The sequence below is a fragment of the Glycine soja genome, chromosome 17 (genome assembly GCF_004193775.1).
Source record: "Glycine soja cultivar W05 chromosome 17, ASM419377v2, whole genome shotgun sequence".
NCBI lineage: Eukaryota > Viridiplantae > Streptophyta > Magnoliopsida > Fabales > Fabaceae > Glycine > Glycine soja.
The window spans coordinates 5,920,715-5,930,465 of NC_041018.1; the positions used below are offsets into that span (position 1 = coordinate 5,920,715).

The 9,751-nt window shown below is 31.6% G+C and overlaps 1 protein-coding gene across 1 annotated transcript; it reads right to left on the minus strand.

Annotated features, from left to right (window-relative positions):
- Window positions 1–2,970: 2,970 nt before the first annotated feature.
- LOC114393589 (NADP-dependent glyceraldehyde-3-phosphate dehydrogenase) lies at window positions 2,971–7,388 on the minus strand. The gene is made up of 9 exons (XM_028354942.1): window positions 7,028–7,388; window positions 6,407–6,600; window positions 6,179–6,307; window positions 5,115–5,234; window positions 4,749–4,885; window positions 4,483–4,638; window positions 3,782–4,160; window positions 3,554–3,670; window positions 2,971–3,393 (listed from the first exon to the last, which is right to left on the minus strand). The coding sequence occupies exons 1-9, from the start codon at window positions 7,173–7,175 to the stop codon at window positions 3,280–3,282; spliced, it is 1,494 nt and encodes a 497-aa protein (XP_028210743.1). The 5' UTR covers window positions 7,176–7,388; the 3' UTR covers window positions 2,971–3,279.
- Window positions 7,389–9,751: the final 2,363 nt, after the last annotated feature.

Sequence of the window (9,751 nt, forward strand, 5' to 3'; positions counted from 1 at the left end):
TTTTTATTCTATATCTTTTTCATCCGCAAAACCCCAAAAAACGTCCCATCTTCCCCACGAGCTTCTCACACCTGGATTTACTCATGCCAAGTGTGTATCGCTTCGGTTGCGATTACGGATTTCGGACTTGGGACTCAAGTTTTGAAAGAAAGAAAAAATCTGTAATTTTATTTTTTTTGTTAATTTTGAAATTTTTACAATTTTCTTCAAAGATAATATTTTAATGAATAATCAATATAAATTTTATTATATTTAATGGTAAAATAAATAATAATTTTTAAACTAAAAAAACTCCAAAATTAGTTCATATGCTATATCTTTATTAATTTTTCTGTTTAAAATATATTTTTTTATTCTTCAAATATAAGTTTTTTTCTCTAAATATAAAATGATATTTTTAGTCCTGTCATCTTTTAAAAAAAAAATATTTTTGTTTCTTTTGTCCAAACGTTATATATTAAGATAGATACTTTGAAAGAAAAACACACGCGCGTATGATGAGATGTTTGATGATAAAAATACAATAAGATCAAAGTAAATTGTTACATAAAAAACTTGTAATCCCAATGGTCATAAGGTGATGTCAATAAAATTCAAATCGCTTCATAGTGTATAAACTTCTCTCTAATATTACTTAAATTTGCAAATTAATGATCAAATCCTACCATTCTACTTTTGTACCATGATCAGGACCGAAACCCACACATTGAGAAAGTTAAATAGCTATATCATCTTGCTGATAGATCTTAATTAATATCTCTCATCATACAGATGAGAAGAAGAATAACGCCTCATTGATTATATTCTTAGTTCTTTGGGAAATCAAGAGTGTAAAAGATGGTGACTACACTTAAACTTATGTCGCTAAATGCTGGGACAAGGATTGAACGAAACTAAATGGGTACAACTTATTATTCGTAATCTTAAGGGAGACAATAGAAACTCGAAAACATACATAATGTTGATATGTTGTGTATAGAAGAAATCGGGGGATGAAGTTTTGCTTAGACTAGACAAATGAATAAAGCTTTATTAAAGCTAGCTTGGTAACGGCAAAAGATGTAAGTATATGTCCTTGTTCTGTAGCAATCAAATCCCCAAATCCCTTCAGGTGATAGGACTCTCTTTACACCTCAATCTCCACTTATTATGTTATGGAAAACTTTTGATATTTATTGAGTTTTGTTTTTAAGTTTAATCATTCAAAGACTACGTACTTTCTAATTATTAATAGTCATAGCTACAGAGTTAGGGACCTTTTTAATCTGTTCATTAAGCTATACCTGTATATTATGATGTTATCCTAATAAACTACTAGGCCAACCCTTGGAATTTTGCTTCATTTGAAAATTACAATGTTAATAAAGATTAGGATATTCTTAAATTTTCTTTTCTACACGTGTCTTAAATAATCAAGTTTATACTTTCAATTAATCTTTTCTTCAGCACTACAAAACAAGTGTTATACTTTCAATAATTTTAAAAACTGATATTGAATTCGTGTGTTTTAATCACACTTCATTTTTGTTATCTTTAATTATTTATATTTTTTTATCAATAAATATTTTTTGTTAATTATTAATTTTTATTAGTGAAAGAATTCAAACCTATAACATCTCCCTTTCTACTTCCTTCCACATTAAGGATGAGTTTGATTGTATGGAAGAAAAAAGAATAAAAGAGAAATGTGAAGAAATATTTAAATTAAAGCAAAGAGAAATAGGTGTGTGGCTCACACAAAATTTTAAATTTTCTTTTCCTTTTTCTTTATCATCAAACACACACTAAGTCAATTTTATATCTACCTTCAGTTATTTATGTTAGCATGTGTGTGTATTACGTAATTGCAGCTACTTTTCTAATTAAATTAGTATATTTAAAATAATGATTGATTGTTTCATCAAATAATTTAAACGAAAAACCTAGATTTACAAATACTAAATATAGTTTGTTTTAATAATATTCTTAATTAAAATTAATATGCGCCAAAGTTAATTTGTGCTTGTTTATAATTATTCTATATATATGTATTGGGCTCAATCCCGGCCCACAATACCTAGAAAGACCGTTTTCTTATTCATCCAAACTATAATTATTTGATGCATGGTTGTCTTGACTTCGGCAGATAATTATCATGTTTTAGAAAACAGATAAATAAATATATCTGCCAGGATCAGATATTAATTAAGAGATAAAACTAAATCCATTGGTCACAGGGATCACTACCTCCGTTTGGTAGGAGAAAAACAGAGAAGATAAGGAGAGAAATAGAAGAAAAATAGTGTGAATTTTATACGTATCTCGCGTCTCCTATAATCTACTCTAATTTAAAGATCTTGATGCTTACTCCTCAAGCATTCGTATTAAAATATGAAAGTTATTTTTTATTGGTTTAATCAAGCTTTTATCCTTAGAAAAGTTATAAATTATTTTATTTAGACCATTTCCAGCTGTGGTTCTTAAGGCTGGTTCTTAACATAAGAACCGTTTCTTCCAATGTGTTACTATTGGAGTGCTCCATGTTGTCCTCTACATGTAAGAACAATTTCTATGGAAGAACTCAAATTTTAATTTATTAAAAAAACAGAGAGAAAATAACATTTAAGGACATACTAAATATAAGTTAAGTGAGACCCAAAAAAAGTGAGTTAAGAACTTAAAATGAGCTCTGCCAATGAAGATGCCTTAGTCTCTTATTTTTAACCTTTTTAAAAGAGTTTTCTATAAAATATTTTTTTGTCAAATGATTTCTTTACTCGTCTTCTATTTAACCTTTTATTTTATTTTCTATTTACTCTCTAAATGTCATGATTTAACTATTTAATTTTCTAGTTAGAGGATAAAAAGTGATATTTAGAGGGATGCGGTTCCCAGAGCCTAATTAATGTCTTGAACGTAGACGATGGCACTATTTTGTGCTCAGCAGAAATGGGATTCAAGGTATTGTAAAAAAAGGTTAAGAGGACGAAATGGAAACAGAAGCCAATGTTTTTCCCCCTCATTTCATTGATTTGACATTCAATTTAATTGGAACACAATGATATTCCTTAATGATAAGGCACAAAATAAAATTCAGTTTCATATCATCCTAAATACGAGTACAACAAGTAGTCACATATGAAGTAGCTATGCGACATATCAATCAAACTCGTTATTCATCTCTGTGATTCCCAGCTGCAAAAGACAATGCAATGCTGAACTCACACGGTTGTACGTTCACTATGATTTATGGAACATGCTATATAATGATGTTCCCCCATGCATGTGTGTATTACACTACTAGCCCATAGTATAGGAAGGGCTGGGTAAGTTGATCACAGTCGTTTTGACCTTGGTCATCATGTTTATGCTGTTGGTAATCCCTTGAGATCCAATGCCACTGTCCTTTATACCCTGTCAGCAAAGTATTTGTTAATAATAGATTGGTGATATAGAAATAAATGTTTTTTGTTACTTTGATCCTCAGTGCGACCATTGTACATAAAAAAATGGTTTTGGTTCGTTTCCAAGTCTTGGAAATAGCAGAATTTCGTTGGTTTTAGGGTAGGTTCACCTGAAAGGGAAAATGATCTGGCCCACGAGCTGGGGCAGAATTTATCTGAACTGTTCCCGTTTCCATTGCATCACTGATCATTATTGCTTTGTTGACATCCTTTGTGAAGACACATCCCTACACAAGTTCAGTGTGTTGATACAAATTACTTCTATTATAAGAAAGCATTGTATACTTTTTTAAAGGGTAAGTAAATGTGCAAGCTTGAGGGCTATAATTTCATTTTACCTGAAGTCCAAAGTTGCTAGCATTACAATGATGGATTCCTTCTTCAACTGAATTGATCCTAATTACTGGTAAAACCGGTCCAAATGGCTCTTCCCATGCAATTCTCATGTCTGGCCTAACATTGTCCAGTAGCAAAGGCCAAATGAGATTGCCTTCTCTTTTGTACTCCTGACAGAATGTTGCTCCTTTCTCCTTAGCATCCAAGACCAGGCCTTCAATGAAATTGGCGGATGATTCTGACACAACCGGGGTGATATCACAGTCATCCTCTGGTGGTCCAACAGTTAGTTTTGCCACCTTAGCCTTCACTTTCTCAACCAAAGCATCGGCAGCGGACTCCATTACCAGGACAACCTTAACAGCAGTGCATCTCTGACCACTTTTGTTGAAAAAAAAATAAGAATTATAATTCAAGTAAGTATCCATTATGTAAAGAAGCACATGAAGCTGAAATGGAAGTATATTTACGTAGTTTCTAGATCTATATAAATTCTAACCAAGCAACATTCATCTTGTATGGTAAAATTATCTGATGTGAGTTGCAATATCTCACAAACTGTTTATTTCACAGAAAGAGCAAGAATGCATGCAAAATGTGGAGGATGTCTAATTGTCTATCTTAATATTGGTAGGCAGTTCTGTCAAATCAATGCAGAAAAGGAAACCTTGCCTCATAAGTACTAATTCTGATGTGCCATTACCTGTATGAAAAACCTCCCTTTATAATGTTTGCAGCAACCAAATCCAGGTCAGCATCTTCAAGTACAATGCAGGCATCTTTTCCTCCCAACTCCATTTGCAGAGGAATCATGCCTGCCTTCTTTGAAATTGCAATGCCAGTATCACCACCAGTAAAGCTGACCAACAGCATTGTGACAAGTCAGTAGAGGAAAAATTACTAGCACATGGGAAATTGAGGATGTGTGGCAACATCCTATCATATCATTTAGAAGGAACAAATAGTCACCTTATACAGTTCACTCCTGGATGCATTGTAAGGAAGTCACCAATTTCTGAGCCTTTGCCAGTGACACAGTTGATTAGGCCTTTGGGAAAACCAGCCAAGTGAAAGCAGTGAACCATATGAAGAGCAGAAACAGCTCCCTGAAATGCATCATTAAACCAACATTTAGAAAGAGTAATAAAGAAAAGAAGGGAAGAAATTATAGGACATAAAGTTCCTGAAATGGAATAATTGTTGTTGTGGTTTCTTTAATTGCAGCACACATATGCTAGCACTTTTATGACATGAGCTAATTGTTACTATAAGAGTGTGGATCTAACGTGTAGTGCCTTTGATTTTGAAGAGTTCCACAATGAAGGATATAATTACCTGAGTTGGAGGCTTGAGCACAATGGAGTTTCCAGCAATCAGCGCAGGAGCAATTTTGGAAACAGCAAGATTGACGGGATAGTTAAAAGGTGGAATGGCTAAAATCACTCCAAGTGGAATCTGAAAATCAAATGAAACTTTCTTAGATCATATCAAAAACCAAATCTAAAAAACATGTTAACACCTGTCAACTTACCTCATCGTGATCATTTAATATGCTAGTCATTAGAAGTTACTTAGATAATGGAATGTGATGGAGAGATTACACTACTTTATGAACTCGGTTTTGATATTGTGTCTGTTTGTAATTGTGACTTAATAAAATATTGATTTTCCAGATGTAGCTGACTGTCTGTTCTGGAATGACTGAAGAACTTTTCCATAATAAATTTCTGGATTGACTGAATATCTAGAATTATTATGATCTATGGTGTCCACCGTCCAGCAAGAAGGGACTGTTTTATTTGTGTCATAAGAACTAACTACATTGACCTCCCTTGATGTTTGGACTTGTTATACTTACAAATTTATCTCCCTTATTTTAAATTATTCTTAAGCGTTGACACCAGACACCAGCTAATCAAAATTTGCACCAAAAGCAAAACCCTTCATTAAGGAAAATCTTGAACTAGAAGTAGAGAACTTCGTAGGTGAACAAGAATTTAATTCCTCTAGTACATTTTAAAGGATAAAGTGTATTTATCCTTGAAATACTGATTATTTTTGTCCTTTCTCCACCAGTACATGCTATACAAGACTATAGGAAAGCATTCCTTCTATCTTTGACATTACTATTTATTGCTTCCATACCATTTCTTTGAAGCACCCCTTCTTCATAGGTCTTTTTGCTTATAAATTAAAGTCTCGGCCCCATCAACCCCCACCCCCCTTCCCCTAAATGTGAGAATTCTTTTACCCAATTCCAGTCCTGAAATTCACGCTTAACAAAACGTTTTATGTTAAAATGTATATTTTACAACAAAAAAATGTGACAAGCCAGTTATAAATGAATTTTAACTTGTGAAGTTAAGTAATTTTCATAGTAAACAAGTGTTGAAATAAACCTTGGATGTGAGGCAATATTTCGTCCTTTCATTTCCAGGAAAGCTATCCGACACCAAGAACTTTCCCTCTCCCAGAATCCTTACACCTTCTTCAGCAGTATAAGAAACCAGATCCCCAGATCTTACAACCTTCAAGGGAAAAAAAAAGTTAGTTATCTTCATCATTCAAAATAATAGTCCTGGACAATAATTTAGCTTGTTTCACATAACCCGCGACACAATATGTACCTCTGTAACAGCATCTTTGGCTGGCTTTGCTATTTCTTTCACCAGGCACTCTGCAATTGGTGCTTTGTGCTCTTTAAGGATAGCAGCTGCCTTGTGAAGAAGTTCAGCACGTTTCCATAGTGGGGTCTTTGCCCATAACTTTTGGGCAGATTTTGCCAAGTCCATGACCTTGTTAACCTCCTCTTGTGAACAAGCTGCATGCCCACATTTTTAGAGCTTATCGGACACACTTATCTGCTGTTATTGTAAACAAAACAAAAAGGACAACCTTGCATGCTCTAGTTTTTGGTTAAACAAAACAATAACTTAAGCTCTAAAACTCCATGAATTAGTGACCAAATTTAGTGACAAAAATTGCTTTTTCCTCACTAATTCTGAGGTCACAAATTTTAGTAACAATTTTTTTGAAAATTACATATAAATTGTTTTGTCAATAATTTTAACTAATATCGATCTACATGCATAGAAAATCCAGCAAATGCTAACTAGAATTCTCAAGCTTCCGGTAACATGAACTCTAAAAACATAGAAAGGAACTGGAATAAAGGGCTTCAAATTAAAAGGAAATTAATGATGTGCCAAGTGCTAATCAACATTTGACATATTTAACGGTTAATTTACCTTGAACTTTGTATTGAGTCTTTCTGGTAGTGGGGTTGATGATGGCAACACTTTTCCCAGAAGCAGATTTCTTCCATTCTCCATCAGCATAGTACTTGTACACATCTCCATCCAAAATCTCTGCAAAGAGTCCAGTCCCAGCAGCCATGTTAGAAAAGATAGATAGATAAGGTGAAATGCAAAGTCTGAGTTAAAATGAGTTTCTTTTTATAAGGGTGAGAAGAGAATTATTGAAGGTTAGGAGGAGTGTCTGGTGTAGTATGGTTGGTTTAATTTTTCTGGGTGATGGTTTGGTGTTGTGTGACAACATGCGTCGTTTATGTAAGGAGAAGGTAAGCCACGCATCGGTTTTCTGAGATTGCCAAGTGTTCTTTGATTTTTCTTAATGACCTTGTCCTTTCTATCTTCAAACTTGTCATATGATGTAATCGTAATTAGGACATCATCATGTAGTCATGGAAAAAAAGTTAAAATCAAATTTTAGTTATCCTCCTTTTTTCTTGGAGGAAGAGAGAGACGCTCATAAGAAACAGAGGTGTGATGGGTGGGTATGATTATGAGAGTAAGATAAGTGTTACTGCCGCAGAAAGAATCGGACAATAATAATATTCGAAGAAAGCAATCGAATATTATTCTGATTATAAAAAAGAGGTAAAAATGTAAAGTAAGAATGTATTCACGATCAATTTACGAAATACTTTAATTCAATTAATGGTGGAGACACTTTTCTTTTTCATATGTTCTATACATTTACCCCTTTAAATTCCTTCAATCTAATTTAATCTATACAGAAAAATGTTTATATAATGTTTCATATATTCATGGCACATACCATCTTACATCAGAATTTGGATCCTCTTTAGTAGTAATTCTCTGTACATTATTTCTCTAGCAAAAATCGTATAAAATAAAAAAAAATCATTATTAGGATAAGTATTAATGAAAAAGCTACTGGAATATTGAATTATTGATCAACGTTTGTGAAGATTGGTAAATGCTACTGGAGTTTGGTAAATTCACATCAAGATTTGTGAATGCTAGCTATTTGTGCAAGAAAAAGCACGGGTGGTTGATATTTGAGTTTATCTTTTGTTTAGTTTACGTGGTGCTAATTAAACGGCGAGTTATTGGAGCTTCTAGTTAAAATGTCACAATATTCGTTTTATATAAGCAATGGTCAAATAGTCAAAATTAGGACGAACATACGACGAGTAAGAAAGAGAGGAATAGATAAAGGTGTAAAGTTAGTATATAAAAAAAAAGCGGGAACAATCAATGCTGCATATATAATGAAAAAAAATATCATTATTAATTTCTCAAAGACTCAAACAGATGATAAAGGAAGTTGAGGATGTCTGCACGGAAGATCAGTATAGGATTGACTATGATAAAAAAAAAAGATTAAAATGTAATTTTTGTTTTTATTTTTTTAAAATACGTAATTTTAGTTTATTTATTTTTAATTGAAATATTTTATTTTTTATTTTTAAAATTTTTCTTGGTCAATTTCAGATTTATTAATTCTATATTTTTTTAATTTGTTTTTTAATAAGTTAAGTTTGTTAGTAATTAAATAATTTTAAAAAAATATTGGTGATGTGTAAGTTGTCCGTCAACGTTTATAAATTATATATATTAATGTTTAAAATTGGTTATAAGAATTAGAATTATTGATTTTTTTAGAATGTAAAATAAAATATCTCAATTAAAATATGAGAAACTAAAATTGAAAAATTTTTAGGAGTGAGAATGAAATGTCTCAATTAAAAAATAGGAGGACTAAAAACACATATTTGAAAAATAAGGGATACAAATTGTATTTTAGTCAAAAAAATTATTAGGAAATGTATTAGATTAGAATTTTAAAAGATTATTTTAACATAAAAGATTCTTATAAATTTTTAAAAATTATGTAAAATTTTTATGATTTATCATAATTTTTATAAGATTTTTATGATTAATTTAAATTTTAATGAATTTATATAATAAGATTTTAAAGGATCTAACACTATTCAAGATGCTAATGTATAATATACTACGTAGTTGGGGAAGAAAAGTCAAAATAAGGTGCAGCTTACCCACTGTATCATTGCAAATAGGAGTCTTCAAAATCGAATCAAACTTAGCATAAAATTGAAAATTGATTCAAAAAATCACAAATTGCATAAAAATCAAAGGACATTAGTTTGATTTGATTTGATTTTTGTTTTTACAATCAATGCGGTTCAGTTCAATTTTCAGTTTGACACCTAGAAACCGAATTAAATCAAACTAAATCGTACTCATTAGTTTAATTTAATATAGAACTCGTATAAGTGTACTAAATGTAATTTAAGTTTATGTGAAAGGACAAGTCAGCAACACTTACATACAATCGTACACAAAGGCTAAAACGCTTAATAGTTAACACTCAATCTCTCCTCTCTCATGAAACACTGAAATCCTATAACTAAAAGTCTAAAATTGCTCTACCTGTGACCCTCTTTGTGTTTGTGGTTATGCTGTCTCCGACATGGACCTCTTTGTGTTTTTTAAGTATTTTTTTAATATTTACTAGTGAAATTTTCAAACTGTAAAAATTAAACCTAATCAAATTGCAAAAGATTGGTTTAATTTAATTTGGATTTTATAAATAATCTAATTGTTCAAACTAATTTTAAGCCAAAATCACATCAAGCCGCACAATATCCCTACGAAATGTATTTTAAGCCACAATTATTCAAT